The following is a 22,966-nucleotide window of genomic DNA, read 5'->3' on the forward strand; positions in this document are numbered from 1 at the left end:
CCCAAGCATCTGGTTCTAGAGAAGAGGATGCTTCTATAGCGGGAACCCTGACCGAGTCAGGCCAGGATGCTGTGGTCCAGGGCGAGGACCAGGGCAGAGTTAGCAGCTGCGCCCTCTGTTCTGTGCCTGGTGACCCCCAAGAGACATGGACAATGAAAAGCATTGGCAGTGTCTTTATTGAATGGGCACCTCTGGGGCTGTACCTTCTCTCCTGAGAGGGTAAAGCGCACACCCCAGGTTATCAGTGAAATGAGGGGAGCTCGTTTCAGGGGCCAAGAAGGTGGGATCCCGAGCCTTAGAAACACCTGTGTTACAGATTCAACTCCGGTTATCACCCTCCCCCTCCCCCTCCCACTCCGGTGGAGCTGCCAGATGGATGAGGATGGGGGTCAGAGGCCATTCTCCTGGGTCACTGGGCCTAAGGTGTAAATGACATCCTGGTGACAACAAACAGAACAATGAAGACCAGGCTCTTACTCAGGAGTCCACACACCGCAGGAAGGATAATGCTGATCCCAATATCCCTGGGGGAGAGAGGAGAGTCAGTGCTGCCACGGGGATGCTCCCACACATGTGAGTGCTTGCAAAAGTCCTTCTCTTATCTGCTCGGGTCCTTCCTTCCCCCATACTCCCTGGCCCTGAGCATTGCCTGAAACCACTGATGAGAAATGCACTTCACAGAGGTTGCAGGTCCAGATGGGGTGTGGGGAGAGGGGGCAGGCTCCTTCCTGCTGTGATGCAGCAGAGAGCCCAAAGGTCCCAGGGCAAGGCCGTCTGGTTTCCATCCTCAGCATCAGGACCTGTTCACCTCCTTGGCCTCAGTTTCCTCATCTATAAACTGACAAGAATCCAATAATACTCATCAAAATCCCATCATGAAATTGTATAGACTCTAGCAGCAGGCTTCTTAAAATCCTGGGAAAGGAGTTTCCATTGTGGGTCAGTGGTAGCCAACCCGACTAGTATCCACGAGAATGTGGGTTCGATCCCTGGCCTCGATCGGTGGTTTAAGGATCTGGCGATGCATGGGCTGTGGTGTAGGTTGCAGATGTGGCTTGGATCTGGCGTTGCAGTGGCTGTGGTGTAGGCTGGCAGCTTCAGTTCCGATTCAATCCCTAGCCTGGGAACTTCCATATGCCTAAGGTGTGACCCTAAAAAAGAATAAATAAATAAGTAAATAAGTAAGTATCATAAGAAAGTGACGCAAATGAGCGAGGACACTTGGTCTGTCTAGACTCAGCAGGTGTGGAAATAGGCTGGAGCCCAAGCAGTCGGCACGACCAAGACACAGGCTCAAAAAGAGAAACAGGCAGCAGAGAAACAAATAGATGTCCAGACATAGACCTGAGGATATCTAAGACTTTAACATCGGAGGAAATGGGCCACCCAGTAGGCAGGCGAGGACTGTCTAGTAAATAGTTTCGTGGTATCTAGATAATAATAATAAGAAAAAGTCGACTGTTCTACAATTTATACCACATAGCAAGATAACCTCCTCAACATGGGTTTAAGATTAAAATAAAGTGAAAAAAAAGGAAATAGAATTAAGCACAATTAAGGAATAAAACAAAGCTATCATGTAAAAAAGCAACACATTTGCTTATGCAAAACTTAAAACTGAAGGTCCAAACCAGCAAAGGAAGAAAGGACGGAATGGCTACAGAAGGCCAGGAAGGTCCTTTTGTGCTAAAATCCACCCCTAGCCTGCACTGTTGTCCTGTGTCTCCGGGAACCAGGGGTCCGAGGCAGCCCAGGCAAGTGCAGCTGCTGGCAGCAATGGCTGGGGACAGGGGACATGGGCAGGGGCTGGAAGCCAGCGCCTCTCTGGACCCTCCAGCTGGCGGCTATGCAGGCTTATGCCCGGTTCCAGCCCTGCTGCCCAGCTCTGGGCTCCCCTAAGTCCACCTACTCCAAGTCTCTCCTACCAGTGTCCTGCTTTGTCCCTCCCAGCCCTTGAACATTTTCTTGCACAGAATTTCCGGAATGTGGCCACTCTCAAGGGCCAGCAGTGCATTCCTTTTCTTTGTCTGTCTGTCTGTGTCTGTCTGTCTTTCTCTCTTGATTTTCTTGTCTGGGAGGTCGGGAGGCTTATGTCGGGAGGGACGTGATGGATTGCGTTCGTCTTGATTTAGTGCGTGGCCGGGCGGAGGGCAGGTTGGGGAATGAAGTGAAGGACGTCAGGCGTACGGCATTCCTTCCTTACTGCCTTCGTCTTTTTCTATTCCGTCCTTCTCTTTCGTTTCCCCTTCCTTCCTTCCATCCATCCTTTCTTTCTCCTTCCTTCCTTCCTTTCTTTCTTTTCCTTTCTTTTCTTTCTTTTTCTTTCTTTCTCCTTCCTTCCTTCCTTCCTTCCTTCTTTCCTTCCTTCCTCCCTGCTTGCTTTTTAGGGCCACACGTGAAGCATATGGAGGTTTCCCAGGTTAGGGGCCGAAACAGAGCTACATCTGCTGGCCTACGCCACAGCCACAGCAACATGGGATCCAAGCCTCGTCTGCGACCTACACCACACCGCAGCTCACTGCAATGCCAGATCCCCAACCCCCTGACTGAAGCCAGGGATCAGACCTGCATCCTCATGGATTACTAGTCGGATTCGTTTCTGCTGAGCCACTACGGGAACTCCATTTCTCTCTTTTTTTTAAATGGCTGCACCCATGGCATGTGGACGTTTCCAGGCCAGGAACTGAATCTGAGCCACAGCTGTGACCTACGCTGCAGGTGCAGAAACATTGGATCCTTTAACCCACTGCACTGGCTGGGAATGGAACCAGCGCCTCTGCCGCAACCCGAGTTGCTGCAGTCAGTTCTTAACCCACTGCACCACAGCAGGAACTCCCCCCCCTTTTTTTTTCCTGATCCCTTTTTAAGGCTACATGCAGGTGGCCAGGCACCCCCACCCTACGTCTATCCCAGCCCCAGTGCCTGGGAACTCCTGCGCCCCCGGGGCCACCCCTCCCCAAGTTCTGGAAGTACAAAGACTCCAGCTCCCCAGCCCTGGATACAGATAACTCCTGTGGGCCTCAGGATCCCCTACAGGACCACACAGAGGTTCTCCCTGTGGGACTTGCCTTGGTTATGACACCTTTTGCTAGGTGTCCTTCCTTCCCCAGTCCCCCTTTCAGGGTGGCTTTACCTGGAATCACTTCGTAAAACACTTGCACAAGACGTTCCCCATGGGCTGCCTGCAGAACCCCCCAAACAGGGTGACCGCAGCTTCCTCGGAGGTACCACCCCCTCCATCCCCCGATCGGTGTCTCAGCTCTTCTGCTACTCGGACAAACCACTCCCTCCACATCATATTCCCTCTTTTTCAAACAGCTCAGTGGCTTCTGCTTTTCTGAGTGGACTCTGACTCACACCGGTTCATGTCATTAATAGACAAAGTTAACAGATGAAGTAGGTGCGCCTTTAGTCGGAATGTGGGTGGAAGGTGATCTCTTAATTTACATGTTGGAAAATTAGTGAAAAAAGAACAGCACTGACTTTCACTAGTTCTTTATTTTAATTAGTCCACAAAGATTTAATGAGCACCTACTATGTGCCAGGCACTTAGCACAATATAATGGGGAAAGGGCACTCACTGCCTCTACCCTTATGGAGTTCAGAGTACACAGTAATAGATTAAAGTGGGTCCCAGCTTGCATCTATTTTGACAGCAATTTTTTTTTTTTCCTTTTCTAGGGCTGCACCTGCAGCATATGGAGGTTCCCAGGCCAGGGGTCCAATCAGAGCTATAGCTACCGGCCGACACCAGAGCCACAGTAACACAGGATCCGAACTACGTCTGCAACCTATACCACAGCTCACAGCAACGCCAGATCCTTAACCCACGGAGCAAGGCCAAGGATCGAACCCGCAACCTCATGGTTCCTAGTCAGATTTGTTAACCACTGAGCCACAACGGGAACTCCTATTCTGACAGAAAAATTTTTAAAAAAATACTAAATCCCTATAGGCAAGCTGCTGCTTCCCTTACTCACTATGGCCCACTGCAGATTGTTTCCAATCTTTGGAAGGTCATTTGGCAATATGTTACAGAGCAATGCAAATGTTAAATTCTCTTAGGGGAATTTCTTTTGAATAAACAATTTAAAATAAGAAAAAAGATAGTGTCCATGAGGATGCAGTTTCAATCCTTGGCATCGCTCAGTGGGTCGGGGATCCGGCATTGCTGTGAGCTGTGGTGTAGGTCGCAGACGAGACTTGGATTCCATGTTTCATGTGGCACAGGCTGGCGGCTGTAACTCCAATTCGACCGCTAGCCTGGGAACTTCTGTATGCCATGGGTGCAGGCCTAAAAAGCAAAAAAAAAAAAAATAATAATAATAAAAGAAGAAAAAGAGGAGTTCCCTGGTGATCTAGTGGTTAGGCCTTTCACTGCTGCAGCCCAGGTTCAATCCCTGGCCTGAGAACTGAGACCCCACTTCAAGGTGCTGCATGCTGTGGCCAGAAAAGAAGAAGAGGAGGAGGAAGAAGGAGAAGAAACCTGCCAAAAATATGTTCATTTCAGAGTTGTCGATACTAAAAAAATGAAAATAATCTCAATGTCTAAAAACAGGCAAGTGACTATGTAAGCTATGGCTTTTAGGAAAGTATGTTGAAATTTTAATTATGAAGACTAGGTTGTGACACTGAAGAATAGGTTTAGCACAGAGAAATGATGAAGATGTGTATAATTGGAATTACTGCATTCCAGACAAGGTGGCAGAGTAGGACTCAAGCTCACCTCCCTTCATGAAAAAATACCAAAATCACAACCAACTTCTGAACAGCCATCAGCAAAATAGACTGGAAGCTACCAAAAAAGATGTCCTACACCCAAAGACGAGAAGTCACGATGAGATGGTAGAAGGGTGCTTTCACAATATAAGCAATCCCATACCCACCAGGTGGGCGACCCACAGACTGGAAAATAACTGTATGGCAAAGGCTATCCCATAGGAGTGAGTTCCAAATGCCACATCAGGTTCCCCAGCCTGGGTGTCTGGCATTGTGAGGAGCCTCCAGAGGGTTTGGTGTTGAAGGTCAGCAGGGCTTGTATGCAGGAGCATCCCAGGACTGAGGGAAACAGAGACTTTGCTCTTAGAGGGCACATATAGGGCATCATGAACACTGGGCACCACAACAAAGCAGGGACTATATAAGAATCTGGATCAGACATACTTGCGGGTCTTGGAGGGTCTCCTGGGAGAGCAGAGTTGTTATGGCTCACTGTGGGGGCAGGACATAGAAGCAGAGGTCCCAAGGAATATTCACTGGCATGAGCTACCCTGGAGACTGCTATTTTGGAAAAATCTGGCCCCACCCACCACTGCTGAGAAGCCCTGGGCTAAACAATAAACAAGGTGGGAACACAGCCCCACCCATCAGCAAACAAGCTGCCCAAAGTCCTCCCAGGCACACAGCTGCTTCTACTTACACCCAGAGACAAAACCCCACCCACTGGAGAGACAAGACTCAGCTTCATCTAGCTACCAGTGGGCAGGCACCAGTCCCTCCCATCAGGAAGCCTATAACAAGCCCCTGCATCAACTTTGCCCACCAGGGGGCAGACACCAGAAGCAAGAGGGGCTAAAGCTGTAGCCTGCAAAAAGGAGATCACACAAAAAGCTATACAAAATGAGGGAGTTCCCATCATGGCTCAGCAGTAACAAAACCAACTAGGATCCAAGAGGATGTGTGTTCAGTCCCTGGCCTCCCTGAGTGGATTCAGGATCTGGCATTGCTGTGAGCAGTTGTGTAGGTCACAGATGTTGCTGTGGCTGTGCACTGTGTTGCTTTGACCTCTAGCCTGGGAACTTCCATATGCTGCTGGTGTGCCCCCCCCCCAAAAAAAAGAAAAGAAAAAAAGCTAAACAAAATGAAAAAGCAGGGAAATATGAGCCAGATGAAGGAACACAACAAAACCCCCCAAAAAAACAGCTAAGTGAACTGGAGATAAACAAAAAAGACTTTAGAGGAGTTCCCGTCATGGCGCAGTGGTTAACGAATCCGACTAGGAACCATGAGGTTGCGGGTTCGGTCCCTGCCCTTGCTCAGTGGGTTAATGATCCGGCGTTGCCGTGAGCTGTGGTGTAGGTTGCAGATGCAGCTCGGATCCCGCGTTGCTGTGGCTCTGGCGTAGGCCGGAGACTACAGCTCCGATTCGACCCCTAGCCTGGGAACCTGCATATGCCGTGGGAGCGGCCCAAGAAATAGCAAAAAGACAAAAAAAAAAAAAAAAGACTTTAGAGATAGTAAAGATGACATGAAATCTGGGGGGGGTGGAGGCAAAGATGAAATTACAAGGAATGTTTAACAAAGCAAAAAATATAAGATTTAAAGGACAAACAAGCAGAGATGAACAATACAATAACAAAACGAAAAACTCACTAGAAGGAATCAGCAGCAGAACACAGGAAACAAAAGAGTGAACAAGCGAGATGGAAGATGGAATTATTGCTATGATTAAATATGTATAAACACAAATTAAAAACTGGAAGAGAAGATGGAGGGAAAAAAAAGACTTGTCAGACTAGTGGGAATATGGTAGAATATTTCTTTCCCTGTTAATTCATATTTAATGATAAACACATTGTAAGATAAATCAACATTTACTAATTCATGATATAGAGGGGTGTGCATGCAAAGGTAGTGATTCTTATCTTTGCCTTCACACTAAACGAGTCTCCTGAAGATTGTGTGAAAAAATACTGAGACCAGCCCCACATCCAGAAATTGTGATTCTGTTGGTCTGCAGCAGGACACATGCATCAGTATTAAAAAAAAAACAAAAACAAAAAACAAAAAAACAAAAAAAAACTTAGCACTGCAGGTAATCCTAAAATGCAGCAGCTGCTGGGAGCTCTTGTCCTAGATTATTGCTTTCAGCTCTGGTCTTTCTCCACATCCTCCCCGCATTGTAGAGACAAGGAAACTGAAGCCAGAGAGGCTTCACCTAAAGCTGCTCTTTCAGTCGGTCTGGCTGGCACTAAAATCTGGGTCTCTTTTTTCGCTATGCCATTAGGGGTTGACTGAGGTCCGTCCATCTAAGATGCACTTCCCTTTCCTTTCTCCTCTGATGTGCAAGAAGCAAACACAGAGTGAAACTGGGGAGAGTGAAAGCCTCCACCACTGCCCCCAAGAGCCTCCTCACTCTAGAACCACCCCCTTCCTCCCCTGGGAAGGCCCACCAGGCTGAGATGACTCCAGTTCACCCTGCCCTTCACCTGCCCCCATCCCTCGCTCTGCACATCCTATCAGCACTTGCACGGGGAATTGAGGGGCTCAGTCCAAACCTAGAGACCTGGAAACCATACCTGGTGATATCTGTCACATTTGTGAGGGTAACTTTGAGGCCAGGAGAGGAGAGGCTGGTAGTGAAATCAGTGAGGAATTGGGTCACAGTCCTCACGGTCCTGGGCCTGGGACGGTGCCGGTTTGTGGTGGTGGTAGGAGGAAGGGTGGTCATTGGAATCCAACTCTGGGTGGGAGTCTCAGCACGGGCAGGGGTTCCTGAAGAATCTGCAAGAAGGCACATTGGATGGAGGGACAGATGGATGGATGAGTGGCAAGATAAGTGGAACAGAGGAGGGAAATGAAAATGGCCATTCATGAAGCAAGATTTTCTTTAGCAAAGATGAAAGAAGTGTAGCATCCACCTGGGGCAGAGACAGGAAAAAAGAAAGAAGGAGAGAGGAAAGAAGGGTGGGAAGGAGGGAAATAGGAAAGAAGAAAGGAATTTCCAGGCTATATGTGTCATTGGGCATGCACTTGCCTGCCATTCTTCACCATTCCACATGCGCCCCCACTTCTTCAAGAATAATTCCCTGATTACCTTATACCATTCTCTCTGCCTTGCCCTCATCTGTGCATCTGACATGTGGCTTTACAATTTATCTTTTATCAATATCCTCTGTATGTATCTTGACTTCCTTAGGCTTAGAATTCCATAGGGGCTAGAGACTCAAACCTGCTTCCCTCTACTCTGCCTTTCTTAGCTTGTCTAATCAAATCTATGGAAGGCCTACTGTATGCCAGGCTCTTCATTAGTTTCTAGGGATATAGAGCTGAGAAAGTCCAAGTCTTTCTCTCAAGGTTCTGAGAGATGAACAGGGGGTGGGGGGAAGGGGGCAGATAAGGAAACTGGCCACTACTTAACCAAAGAGATAGTGTGATCTGAAAGGGAACACGAAGTGGGCTCTGGATCTTGGCTACCCAAAAATGGGAGCCATGGACCAGCATCACCTGAGGTGAGATCAGAAGTGTAGAATCTAGGTCCCACCCTGGACCTGTTGCATCAGAGTCTGCATTTGAATTAAGATCCCCTGGTGGTTGATGCCCACAGTAAGTTCTGAAGAGCACTGCTTTGGAAGCACACAGGAGGGCCAGCAAATGCATCCATGGGAGGGAGAGAGTGACTCACAGAGGCTTCCCATGGAAATGACTTCTACGTGAAAACCTGAAGAATGAGACTAAATCGTCCCAAGCCCACCTTTCACTGTACCCCCACTTCTTGCAATAGCATAACACATTAGGCTCTGCTCCCCAAGAGAAATCCCATACAAAGAAGAAATCCCATACAAAAATTCCCGTTCTGGACCAAATGTCTCTAAGACCTCAAATGAGAGACATGGAGCTTCTGAGAGAGCACAGGCTTCTAGAAATCCTGAGCCACAGCCCTGTTAGTGCTACCACCACTGCTCCCCACTCCCAACCTGACCTGGCTCGCCCCACTCTCTACCCCTCCCTGCCTCCAGTCACTCACTGTTGGTCACCACCAGGCGGACGGGGTAGAACAGGATGATGGGATCCTTGGGAGGTTGATAGATCACACATCGATACAGTCCTGAGTCTTCTGCTTGAACGTTGGTCATTTGGACATGCAGCATGCCCTCACTGGGTTCATCTGTTAGGAAGATCTTCCCCATCTGGACTTTACTGACCTGCCCCGAGACCCTTTCTGTGATTGCCAGCGTCTGGAACTTCCCATTATGATTCAGCTTCTGCCAGGCCTTCCGGCTGTTGGAATACACTCCAACGGTGACAGGACAGTACACATCCAGGGTCTCCCCCTCTGCTAGGATGCACTTTTCCTCAGGTAGTTCAGTGGCAGCTTGTATTTCTGTAAGTGGAGAATCAGACTTAGGCTCTGGGAGGAATAGCTTTTCTCTCTTTGGAAGAAAAGAGGAGCCATTTTTTTTTTTTTCGTGTTCAATCACCTGTTTTTCAGACAAGATCCTCAAGGTTTCTGGAGAAGATGCAGCTTTCCTGCAAGCCAGCACTTGACCCCAGATCTTATCACTGTGAGTAGTTTTGTGGGTTATAGTTTTTGTTTTTTTTTTTTAACTGCAAGAGCTACACTGCATATCGTTGGTGCAAATGAACTTTTGTAAATGATTGTTTTTGAGAGGAAGAAATGGCCTGTACAGAGACAGGGGACATATTCTAAGACCCTAATTGAGGGGGCATGGTGGAGGGAAAGATTACAGAGAAGGACATACAGGGTGTAGAGTGGATGTGAAGACTTGCTACTAGCAGAGAATGATGTCACCGAACAGCGAGAGGAATTTCACTTAAGTCAAGGGAGAGAGACTCGGAAAAATGGTGAGGAAGCCGTCTTGAGGACATGGTGGATATTGTTGTCTGGCCGTGTGGTTCTCCTCTCTCCCTTCCTTGGGAAGCAGAGCATCTCTTTCTTAGGGGATCCATCCTATGTAGCTTTACTGACAGGCTGTCCCACATTCTCAAGAACAGGCACACTGAGACAGGGTTAAAATGGTGGAGTAGAAGGACTGGAGCTCACCTTCTCTCATAAAAACAACAAAATTACAACCAACTGCTGAACAACCTTCAACCAAATAGATTGCAGACTATCAAAAAAGATACCCTACTCCAAAAGACAAAGAGGAGGCCATATCAAGATGGTAAGAGGGATGATTACATGATATAAGCAATCCCATACCTGCCAGGTGGGCAGGCCACAGCCTGGAAAGTAACTGTATCACATAGACTCAGCTACGAGAGTGAGAGTTCTGAGCCCCACATCAGGTCCCCATGCCTGGGGGTCTGGCATTGGGAGAAGGAGCCCCTGGGGCATTTGGCATTGAAGGCCATTGGGGTTTGTGTGTGGGAGCTCCATGGGACTGGGGGAAGCAGATACCCCATTCTTGAAAGGCACACACAGGCTTTCATGTGCACTAGGTTGGACCTGACCGCAGTTCTTGGAGGATCTCTGGGGAAAACAGGGGGTGACTGTGGCTTGTTGTGGGGGAATGACATTGGAGGCAAAGGTCTCTGGAATAATCATCAGCACGTGTTCCTCTAGAGGTGGCTATTTTGGAAAAGTCTGGCCTCACCCATCAGGGCTGAGAAGCCCCAGACCAAACAATAATCCAGGTGGGATCACAGACCCACCCATCAGTAAACAGGCTGCCTAGAGACCTCCATGCACACAGCTGCCTCTAATCTCACCCAGAGACAAAGCCCCACCCACCAGAGGGATAAGAATCAGCTTCACCTACCAGTGGGCAGGCACCAGTCCCTCCCATCAGCAAGTCCCCATACCAATTTCAGCAAAAAGGGAGGTGGACATCAGAAGCAAGAGAGGTAACAACTCTATTGTCTGCAAAAAGGAGACCACACCAAAAATCTATACAAAATGAAAAGGCAGAGAAGTATAACTCAGATAAGGGAGCAAGGAAGAAAACCCAGAAGAACAGCTAAATGACCTGGAGATTATCAACCTCCATGAAAAAGACTTTAGACTGATGATAGTGAAGATGATTGAAGACATTGGAAATAAACTGGAGACAAAGATGGGTAAATTACAGGAAACACTGAGCAAAGAAATACAAGATTTAAGGATTAAGCAAGCAGAGATACAAAATACAATAACTGAAATTTAAAAATTCATTAGAAGCAACCAACAGCAGAATACAGGAGGCAAAAGAATGAATAAGCAAGGTGGAGGACAGACTAGTGGAAATCACTGATGTGGAACTGAAAAGAGAAAAAAGATTGAGAAGAAATGAAGACAGTCTAAGAGAACTCTAGGACAACATTGAATACACCAACATCCATATTATAGGGGTGCCAGAAGGAGAAGAGAGAAAGAAAGGGCCAGGAAAAATATTTGAAGAGATAATAGCCAAAAACTGCCCTAAATGGGAAAAGAATCACTCACTCAAATCCAGGAAGCACAATGAGTACCATATAAAATAAACCCAAGGAGGAACACCCTGAGACACTATTAATCAAAGTGACCAAAATTAAAGACAAAGAGAAAATATTGAAAACAGCTGGGGAAAGAAACAAATAACATACAAGGGAACCCCGATAAGGTTTTTTCAGGAGAAACTCTCAGGTCAGAAGGGAGTGGCACGTTATACTTCAAGTGATGGAAGGAAAAAAACCTCCAACAAAGACTACTCTACCCAGCAAGGCTCTCATTCAGATTTGAAGGGGAAGTCAAAAGCTTTACAGACAAGCAAAACTAAGAGGATTCAGCACCACTAAACCAGCTTTATGACAAATATTAAAGGAACTTCTCTAGGCAGAAAAGAAAAGGCCACAACTAGAAACAAAAATACTACAATGACAAAGCTCACCAGTAAAGGCATATATGCAGTAAAAGTAGGAAATTATCCACAGACAAATATGCTACCAAAATCAGAAATCGTGAGGAGGGTACAAGTGCAAGACACTGGAGATGTACTTGCAATTAAGAAACCAACAACTTAAAACAATCTTGTGTATATATATACTCCTATTTTGAAACTTCAGGGTAGGTGCAAACCAAAAATCTACAATAGATACACAAACAATAAGAAAAAGCAACTCAAATACAACACTAAAGATAGACATCAAACCACAAGAGGAGAGAACAAGAGAAGAAGGGAAGAAAAAAAGAACCACAAAAATAAATCCAAAACAGTTAATAAAATGGCAATAAGAACATACATATCAATAATTACCTTAAATGTAAATGGGCTAAATGCCCCAACCAAAAGACACAGACTGGCTGAATGGATACAAAAACAAGACCCATATATATGCTGTCTTCAAGAGACCCACTTCACTTCTAGGGACACATACAAATTGAATGCTGTAAAGCTGGTTTAGTGGTGCTGAGAGGATGGAAGAAAATATTCCATGAAATGGGAATCAAAAGAAAGCTGGAGTAGCAATACTCACATCAGACAAAATGGATCTTAAAATAGAAAATATTATAGGAGACAAGGATATTACATAATGATCAAAAGGATCAATCCAAGAAGATATAAGAATTGTAAATATATATGGACCCAACAAAGGAGCACCTCAATATATAAGGCAACTGCTAACAACCTTAAAAGGAGAAATTGACAATAACACAATAATAGCAGGGGAGTTTAACACCCCACTTACAGCAATGGACAGATCATCCAGAAAGAAAATCAACAAGAAAACAAGGCCCTAAATGAAGTATTAGACCAGATGGACTTAATAGATATTTATAGAACATTCCAACCAAAAGCACCAGAATACACATTCTTCTCAAGTGTACATGGAACATTCTCTAGGATTGATCACATTCTGGGCCACAAACCAAGCCTTGGTAACTTTAAGAAAACTGAAATCAAGAGTTTCTGTGGTGGCACAATGGTTAACGAATCCAACTAGGAACCATGAGGTTGCAGGTTTGATCCCTGCCCTTGCTCAGTGGGTTAATGATCCGGCATTGCCGTGAGCTGTGGTGTAGGTCACAGATGTGGCTCGGATCCTGTACTGCTGTGGCTCTGGCGTAGGCCAGCGGCTATAGCTGCGATTCAACTCCTAGGCTGGGAACCTCCATATGCCACAGGAGCAGCCCAAGAAATGGCAAAAAGACAAAAAAAAAAAAAAGAAAGAAAATTGAAATCACATCAAGCATCTTTTCCAGCCACAATGCTATACAACTGGAAATCAACAACAAGAAAAAAACTGCAAAAAAACCCCACAAACATATGGAGACTAAACAACATGCTACGAAACAACCAATGGATCACTGAGGAAATTAAAAAATACCTAGAAGCAAATGACAACAAAGATATGACACTCCAAAACCTATGGGATGCAGCAAAAGCAGTTCTAAGAGGAAACTTTATAGCAAGACAAGCCTACCTCAGGAAACAAGAAAAAACTCAAATAAACAACCTAACTTTACATCTAAAGCAACCAGAGAGAGAAGAACTGACAAGACTTAAAGTTAGCAGAAGGAAAGAAATCATAAAGATCAGAGCAGAAATACAGGAAATAGAAACAAAGAAACCCATGGAAAAGATCAATGAAACTAAAAGCTGGTTCTTTGAAAAGATCAACAAAATTGATAAACCCTTAGCCAGACTTATGAAGAAAATAAGAGAGAGGACTCAAATCAATAAAATTAGAAATGAAGAAGTTACAATGGACATCAAAGAAATACAAAGGAACCTAGGAAACTAATACATGCAACTATATGCCAATAAAATGGAAAACCTAGAAGAAATGGATGAATTCTTAGAAAAGTACAACTTCCAAGACTAAATAGAAAAGATGAATGAACCAATCACAAGTACTGAAATTGAAACTGTGATTTAAAAACTTCCAACAAACAAAAGTCCAGGACCTGATGGCTTCACAGGCGAATTCTATCAAATTCTATCAAATTAGAGAAGAGCTAACTCCTATCCTTCTGAAACTATTCCATAAAATTGCAGAGGAAGGAACATTCCCAAACTCATTCTATGAGGCCACCATCACCCTGGTACCAAAACCAGACAAAGAAACCATAAAAAAAGACAATTACAGGCCAATATCACTGATGAACATAGATGCAAAAATCCTCAACAAAATACTAGCAAACCGAATCCAACAATACATTAAAAGGATTGTACATCATGATCAAGTGGGATTTATCCCAGGGATGCAAGGGTTCTTCAATATCCACAAATCCATCAGTGTGATACACCACATTAACAAACTGAAGAATAAAAACCATATGATCCTCTACATAGATGCAGAAAAAGCCTTTGACAAAATCCAATACCCATTTCCGATTAAAAAAAAAAATTCTTTCAGAAAGTTGGCATGGAGGGAACCTACCTCAACATAATAAAGGTGATATATGACAAATCCACAGCTAACATCTCAGTGGTGAAAAGCTGAAAGAACTCCTGCTGAGACTGGAAGCAAGACAAGGATGTCTGCTCTTGCCACTACTATTCAACATAGTTTTGGAAGTCCTAGCCACAGCAATCAGAGAAGAAAAAGAAATAAAAGGAATCCAAATTGGAAAGGAAGAAGTAAAACTATCACTATTTGCGGATGACATGATACTATACCTAGATAACCCTAAAGATGCTACCAGAGAATTGTTAGAGCTCATTAATGAATTTGGCAAAGTCACAGGATACAAAATTAATATGCAGAAATTGACTGCATTTCTATATACTAAAAATGAAAGATCAGAAATTAGGGAAACAAGCCCATTTACCATTGCATCAAAAAGAATAAAATACTTAGGAATAAACTTACCTAAAGAGACAAAAGACCTATACTCTGAAAACTATAAGAGACTGATAAAAGAAATCAAAGATGACACAAACAGATGGAAATACATGCCATGCTCTTGGATTGGAAGAGTCAATATTATCAAAATGACTATACTGCCCAAGGCAATCTATAGATTCAATGCAATCCCAGCAAATTACCAAGGACATTATTTACAGAACTCGAACAAAATATTTTAAAGTTTTTTGGGGAGCACAAAAGACCCAGAATAGCCAAAGCCATCCCGAGAAAGAAAAATGGAGCTGGAGGAATCAGGTTCCCTGACTTCAGGCTATACTACAAGCTACAGTCATCAAAACCATGTGGTACTGGCACAAAGACAGAAAGATAGATCAGTGGAACACAATAGGAAGTCCAGTATTAAACCCACGCACCTACAGTCAACTAATCTATGATGAAGGAGGCAAGAATATACACTGGAGAAAAGAAAGTCCCTTCAATAAGCGGTGCTGGGAAAACTGGACAGCTACATGTAAAAGAATGAAATTAGAACACTTCCTAACACCATACACAAAAATAAACTCAAAATGGATTAAATACCTAAATATAAGACTATATATGGATACTATAAAACTCTTAGAGGAAAACATGGGCCAAACACTCTCCAGCATAAACCACAACAATATCTCCTCAGATCCACCTCCTACAGTAATGACGATAAAAACAAAAATAAACAAATGGGACTTAATTAAACTTAAAAGTTTCTGCACAGCAAAGGAAACCCTAAATGAAACAAAAAGACAGACCACAGAATGGGAGAAAATATTTGCTAATGAAGCAACTGACAAGAGATTAACCTCAAAATTTATAAACACCTCCTGCAGCTCAATACCAAAAAAACAACCTCATCAAAAAATGTGTGGAAGGAGTTCCTGTCATGGCTTAGCAGTTAATGAATCTGACTAGCATCCATGAGGACACAGGTTCGATCCCTGGCCTCGCTCTTCAGGTTAAGGATCTGGTGTTGGCTGCGGCTGTGGTGTAGGCTGGCGGCTATAGCTCCAATTCGACCCCTAGTCTGGGAACCTCCCTATGCCATGAGTGTGGCCCTAAAAACAAAAACAAACAAAAAAATGTGTGGAAGGTCTAAACAGACAATTCTCCAAAGAAAACATACAGATTGCCAAAAACAAACACAAACAAACAAACAAAAAACCGAAAAAAATGTTCAACATCATTAATTATTAGAGGAATGCAAATCAAAACCACTATGAGGTACCTCATTATACTGGCCAGAATGGCCCTCATTAAAAAGTCTACAAACAATAAATGCTGGAGAGGGTGTGGAGAAAAGGGAACCCTATTACACTCTTGGTGGGAATGTAAATTGGTGCAACCATTCTGGAAACAGTATGGAGATTCCTCAGAAAACTAAAAATGGAATTACCATTTGACCCAGCAATCCCACTCCTGGGCGTCCATCCATAGAAAACCATGACTCAAAAAGATACATGTACTCCAATGTTCATTGCAGCACTATTTTCAATAGCCAAGACATGGGAACAACCTAAATGTCCATGGACAGAGGAGTGGATAAAGAAGATGTGATACATATACACAATGGAGTATTACTCAGCCATTAAAAGGAGAGAAATAACAGCACTTGCAGCAACACAGATGGACCTAGAAATTATCACGCTAAGTGATATCAGACAGGGAGACACCAACATCACATGCTGTCACTTACATGTGGGATCTAAAAAAAGGACAGAATGAACTTCTTTGCAGAACAGATACTGACTCGCAGACTTTGAGAAACTTATGGTTTCCAAAGGAGACAGGTTGGGGGATTGGAGGATGGGCTGGGAGTTTGCGATGGAAATGCTATAAAATTGGGTTGTGATGATCACTGTACAAATATAAATGTAATAAAATTCATTGAGTAGTAATAAAAAAAAAAAGAATGGACACACTAACACGAGCCAATCAAAGAAAATCATCATCCTGGCCGTGCTGATTGGCTTAGAAATGGACACATGGAGTTCCCGCTGTGGTTCAGCAGTTAACAAACCTGACTGGCATCCATCCATGAGGATGCGGGTTCGAGCCCTGGCCTTGCTCAGTGGGTTAAGGATCTGGCGTTGCCATGAGCTGTAGTGTAGGTTGCAGACTTGGCTTGGATCCTGCGTTGCTGTGGCTGTGGCGTAAGCTGGAAGCTACAGTTCCGATTGGAGCCCTAGTTTGGGAACTCCATATGCCGCAGGTGCAGCCCTAAAAAGACAAAAAGCCGAAAAAAAAAAAAAAAGAAAAAGAAAGAAATGGGCACATGACTGAGGCTGGACCAATCATAATCCTCCCCAAGACTGCCGTAGGTGTTGGGTAAGATGCTCTTTCTTGCTGTGTTGATTGGTCAGTGGAATGTGAAACTTCAATTGCTACATTTCCACTATGTAGAAATAGTCTGCCTGAGAATGAGGTCAAGCAGAGGCAAAGAGAGAATGTGAAAAAGAGAGAGAGGGAACACAGGGAGAGACAGGGAGATCTGGCAACATTTATCTGAGGTAGGAACTCAGCTGTGCTCTGGAGCCTCACCCCTGGGACTTCCCAGTTGCCTGCACCAAGAAATCCCACCCTCCTATTTTTACCTCAGTTGAGTTTATGTTGCGTGCATCCAAAAGAGTCTAAACATGGGATGTCAAAGAATCCAGTAGTGGTTCTTGATTGGGGGCAAATTTCCCTCTGGGGATATTGGGCAATGCCTGGAGACACTTTTGGCTGTTATCACCGGGAGCAGGGGGGTGCTAATGGCATCTAGCAGGCAGGGATGCTGCTGAAGATGCTGCTGAATATCCTACAGTGCCCAGGACAGCCCCCATGACAAAGTTATCCCACCCAAAATATTAATAGTGCCAAGGCAGAGAACACTTGGGTTATAGGGACAAAGGTTTCCATCACACTATTGGATGTTGAACCAGGTCAACTACCTAGAATTGGAATGACTATCTGGTCTGGTCCAAGAGAGCCTTGCTGATGGGAGGGCCAATCAGAGTGGAAGTAAGAAGATCCAGATCTGTGTTTTCAGCTGGACACAACAGGGCTCTATAACTTTACCGAGGGACTACAGTTTACCACCCAGGCCTGGGATACCTTCCTCCATGGAACACCAGACAATGAGCTGGGCAGTAATGCTGGGTCAAACTGCCACCGCTGCCAAGGTCAAGCTACCACTGCCTACAACCCTTGCTGCGATTATTAATATGCTACTGCACACACACTTTAATCCTTGAGCAGCAGCGCTGAGAGTACCCATGGAAAAATGCCAACAGCTGCCCCTTTGATGGGCTGTCACCAGAGCCCTCTGCATGGGCCAGCAGGTCTAGCAGACCTCAGCCTGACCTTGGGAAGACCCAACTCAGGGACTCCTGAGGATTTTGAAAGTGAAACCAGGCTTGAAGGCTAATTCTGCTGCTGGGACCAGACTTCAGTTTCTAAAGAAACTTTGAAGACAAGCTTCCTGATGATTAGCATGAACTCTAATCCTGAGACACAGGTGGAATGTGTGTTTTTTTTTTTTTTTCCAACTAAATATGCTTTATTTGTTTTCTCTCTCAGCTGACAAGGACCTAGCACATTCATGGAGATGCAAATGACTGTCCTGGGGCCTGTGGTAGAGACAGGGAGGGAGGGAGCGCAGGGCTAGCTCTGGGCCAGTGTCTGTGAGCAGGACCGGACCTCAGCCATCATTTACCCAGTCTGTTCCTCCCGAGGGGCACCAAAGAGAGAGCTAGACACAGAGAAAGGCTGATGAAATAGTCAGGGATAGCAACATAGGGGAAGGAGAGACCGAAGGAAGGAATGGGAGTGGTTTTAAACCAAGTTTGTTTCACTCATTCTTTCTCTCATTCCTCAAACTGCGGTGAGAACCTACTCTGTGCCAGGCACTGTTTAGGGCTCTGAGAAACATACACGAGACCCACTCTCCACCCTCTGTAACATTCATTTAAGAGATTAAGGATTTGGAGTTCCCATTGTGGCTCAGCAGAAATGAATCTGGCTAGCATCCATGAGGATGCAGGTTCGATCCCTAGCCTCTCTCAGTGGGTTAAGGATCCAGCATTGCTGTGAGCTGTGGTGTAAGTCGAAGACACAGCTCATATCTGACATTGCTGTGGTTGTGGCGTAGGCTGACAGCTGTAGCTCTAATTCAACCCCTAGCCTGGGAACCTCCATATGCCTCGGGGTCGGCCCTAAAAAGACAAAAAAAAAAAGAAGTTAGGGCTTTGGTGGTTCACCATGGTCACCATAGTGAATGCTTTGGTCTGAATGTTTGTGTCCTCCCCAAAATTCATATGTTGGAATTTTAGCCTCCAAGGCCATGGTATTGGTGGGTGGGGTCTTTGGGAGATGATTAGGTCACGAGGGCTCTTCCCTCAGGAATGGGAGTAGTTAAAGAGTCTTTATTAAGGAGGATGCAGAAGTTCCCATTGTGGCGCAACAGGTTAGAAACCCGACTAGTATCTACGAGAACTCAGGTTCATCCCTGGCCTCACTCAGTGGGTTAAGGATCTGATGTGGCTGTGGTGTAGGCTGGCAGCTGTAGCTCTGATTTGACTCCTAGCCTGGGAACCTCCATATGCTGCATGTGTTGCCCTAAAAAGACCAAGAGAAAATGAAAAATAAAGAGGCTCCAAGAATTCAAGCTCTGGTGCAGTGGATTAAGAATCCAACCATAGTGGCATGGATCATAGCTGCAGTTTGGATTCCATCCCTGGCCTGGGAAATTCCATATGCCTTGGGTGTGTATATACACACACACACACAGACACATCAAGAGGCTCCAGAAAACTCCCTTGCCCCTCCCACCATGATAACACAGTGAGAAGTCTGCAGTCTGCAGTCCAGAAGAGGACCTTCCAAAAAACCCAACCACACTGGTACCCTGACCTTGAACTTCCAGCCTCCAAAACTTGAAGAAGTAAATTTCTGTTGTTTGTAAGCCACACTGTCTGGGGCATTTTGTTACTGCTGTCAAGATGGACTAAGACAGTAGAAGCTACAGGAAACAGATTGCACACAAACCTGCCTGACTCTTGTGAAAGAAGATAGTAAGAAACTGATGGAGAAGTGCTCTCTGTGCATCAATTTTGCACCATTGTGAGAAAGGAGTTCCTCATCACATGTTAATAAAAAAAGAATAACAGGTGTTTCCTTGTGGCACAGGGGGCTAAAGATCTGGCGTTGTCACTGCATCGGCTCAGGAACTTCCACGTGTTTTGGGCGGAGCCAAAAAGAAAGGAGAAAAAGAATAGCAAATACCTTTTATTGCTAAGTGTTTAAAATACGATCTCCCTGAATCTTCATAACTTTTAAGGTTGACACCACTGTTATTCCCAGTTGAGAGCTAAGGAAATTGGGGCACAGAAAGGTTATTTAATAACGCAGAGGTCGGTAAGTGATTTTCCCAAGGTCCCACAGAAGAAAGGGGTGCAGCCAGGATTCTAGCCCTATTAGTCTGACTCTAGGGTCAGCTCTAAACCTCTGAGCCAGATGGGCCAGGCAGCTGCCTGCCTGGAATTCAAGCTGTGCCAGCCCTGGTGTGAAGAGCTGCCTAACCATTCCTTTGGGATACGGGAGCTAGAAGGAGTTTTATGTTACCCCTAACCTACCCCCTCAGAACACCATGGGAAAAAAACAAAAGCAAAAAAAAAAAAACCACTGGCTTTCTAGCAGTCGTCAACCTTCCATCATCTCCCAGTGCTCCTTTGGAAGAACATGAATAAGACATGAGGAAATGCACTGGTCCCTGAGACCCAAACTCCTGTGTGTCCATCTGGATTACTACCCCGGCTCTTGGGAGACCATAAGCAGCATCGGTGTGCGGGCTTTGCCAGATGATCATCTGTGACCTTGCTCAAGGCAGTGGGCTCCCCGGAAAACACCCTCTCCCTGGAATCCGTTGTGTCCTTCCAAAGCAAAGTTTTCTCTTCACTCCCTGTTGACATTTTTACTTTCTCTGATCATTTCCCCAGTGTCTTCGCAAGGATTAGAAGCAGGAGCAACACAAGTTTCAAATGCTTCCGTTTTTTTGTTTTGTTTTTTTTTTTTTTTTCTTTAGGGCCATACCTGTGACATATGGAAGTTCCCAGGTTAGGGGTTGAATTGGAGCTGTAGCTGCCGGCCTACACCACAGCCACAGCAACGCCAGATCCTTAACCGGCTGAGCAAGTCCAGAGATGGAACCTGAATCCTCATGGATACAAGTCGGGTTCTTACCCCACTGAGCCACAACTCGAACTCCCCCAAATGCTTGCATTTTTAGAGAAGGCGTGAGCTGTGCAGTCAGAGGTGAGGGCCAGAGACGGAACAGCCCTGCCGAGCCTGGGTGACAGAGCCCTGCAAGGCCAGCAGACAGTGGACCCAGGATCACGGCCTCCATGAAAATGGGCCCATTTTTCGGTTCCCGTCTGTGTCCTTTTGCCAATAACATATTTCGTGGCCCTTGGTTGGCCCCTGGGGAACATCCATTGAATGAACTATGTCTTTGGGGTTTAATAGCCTGTGAACATCGGAAGAACCAAGAAGGACTCTAAGGGGAAGAAAACCTTCAAACTTGGAGTTTCTGTTGTGGTTCAGCGGTAACCAACCCGACTAGTATCCATGAGGAAGTGGGTTCAATCCCTGGCCCCTCTCAGTGGGTTAAGGATCTGGCATTTGCTGTGGCTGTGGTGTAAGCTCTAATTTGACCCCTAGCCTAGAAACGTCCGTATGCCGCAAGTGCAGCCCTAAGAAGACAAATAAATAAATAACTTGAAACTCAAATAAAACTCCTTTAGATCATGTCAAGTGGAGATTTACTCACCCAGGGGTTTGCATGTCCCCGAGGACATGGAAAAGCACCGACCTCCTGTTTCCCTAACTCACCCCTTTTAGTTCTGTTCTCAGGCCCTGTGTGTCCTGACTCTGTAAAGCTGGAGTACCCGGCCTGGCATACCTACTGGTTTGGTGCCGCCTTGGGTGGCCACATGCCCCGGAGCCTCTGAAGTAAAGACCTTTCTCGTGGTGGGATTCCCCAACCCCAGGTCCAGGGAAGAAGCCTCACCTGCTCGCATCTCTTGCCGATCTTACCTGCGATGAAGAACATCCAAAGCAGCCTCCCAAGCCTGGCGCTCCTCATCGTCACGCGCTCCAGCCCCAACTGCCCCCGCCTCATGGGACAGCTGTGAGGAACACTCTAACTAGAAGCTCCAGAAAGTTACGCAGTAGGATATTACGCCACTTCTCGGAGGTGTTGGGTTGGATGCTCTGTCGTCACTAGTTGCCTTGGCCCCAGATGTCAGAGACAACAAACGTGGATCCGAGACAGGGCTCAAGTCTCCAGGAAGTTTCTCCAAACCGCAGTTTCCTGTTCTTGGGGGATAATAACAATGATTTTTTTCAAGCAACCTCTTAGTGAGAACACTACTTCTGGGTAAACAGAGTAAGGAGTTAATATTATCTGGGGATCAGAAGCCCACCTTGCTCTCCTGAGGCCCACCCTCTGCTCCCATCCAGTTCAGTGCAGGTAAGCGTGCCAGATGCACAGAGCCAGAGGTTGGAATAAAAAGCCCTCATTTTTAGGGGTTTTGTGAGAACTAGGTGAGGGCCCCATGGAAAGCGCTCAGCACTGTACCTAACATGTGTGTTGTTTCTGCATTCTGTCCTCAGCTGCACCCTGCTCTCCTTGGCTTTTTCTTTTCCTTTTTTTTTTTTTTTTTTTTTTTTTTTTTGCTTTCCAGGGCCACACCCTGGCATATGGAGGTCCCCAGGCTAGGGGTTGAATCAGAGCTACAGCTGCTGGCCTGTGCACGGCTCAGATCTGGTTGCTGTGATGTTGCTGTAGCTGTGGCATAGGGAATAAAAAAAAATCCAGCAGCTTCCATACTAGAAGCAATCAAAGGCAGATTCGACAGGGTAAAAAAATCAGTCACGGAGAAAATTCACTTCAGAAATACTTCCAAGTGTAAAATCTATAAGGACATTTCAAAGAGCTCAAAAATGGTGAAGGACAAATCATGGATATCCAACCTACAAATAATCTACTAATAAGGGATATTTTTGAAATCTAACATGGGACAGTGGATCATAAATGAAGTTAAAATATATATTAAAAAATTTTTTTTCCAATATCCATGTATCCCAGTGTTGACTGCGGCACTGTTTACAATCACCAAGACCTGGAAACAACCTATGTCCATTGAAAGATGAATGGATAAAAAAGATATGGTGTACATATAAAATGGAATATTATTTAGCCATAAAAAAGGATAAAATGATGTCATTTGCAGCAACATGGATGGACCTAGAGATTATTACACTAAGTGAAGCCAGCCAGACAGAGGAAGACAAATACCCTATGATATCACTTATACCTGAAATCTAAAAAGTGATGCAAATGGACGTATTTACAAAACAGAAACAGACTCACAGATGTAGAAAA

At 45.3% G+C, this 22,966-nt stretch overlaps 1 protein-coding gene across 2 annotated transcripts; it reads right to left on the reverse strand.

Annotated features, from left to right (window-relative positions):
- Window positions 1-158: 158 nt before the first annotated feature.
- TREM1 (triggering receptor expressed on myeloid cells 1) lies at window positions 159-21,780 on the reverse strand. Of its 2 annotated transcripts, none has more exons than XM_047796930.1 (4): window positions 21,616-21,780; window positions 8,747-9,103; window positions 7,299-7,503; window positions 159-838 (listed from the first exon to the last, which is right to left on the reverse strand). In XM_047796930.1, the coding sequence occupies exons 1-4, from the start codon at window positions 21,698-21,700 to the stop codon at window positions 832-834; spliced, it is 654 nt and encodes a 217-aa protein (XP_047652886.1). In that variant the 5' UTR covers window positions 21,701-21,780; the 3' UTR covers window positions 159-831. The 2 variants fall into 2 exon arrangements, with proteins under 2 accessions (XP_047652886.1, XP_047652884.1); XM_047796928.1 differs by having other exon boundaries at window positions 159-524; window positions 21,616-21,777.
- Window positions 21,781-22,966: the final 1,186 nt, after the last annotated feature.

The sequence above is a fragment of the Phacochoerus africanus genome, chromosome 9, assembly GCF_016906955.1.
Source record: "Phacochoerus africanus isolate WHEZ1 chromosome 9, ROS_Pafr_v1, whole genome shotgun sequence".
NCBI classification, from domain to species: domain Eukaryota; kingdom Metazoa; phylum Chordata; class Mammalia; order Artiodactyla; family Suidae; genus Phacochoerus; species Phacochoerus africanus.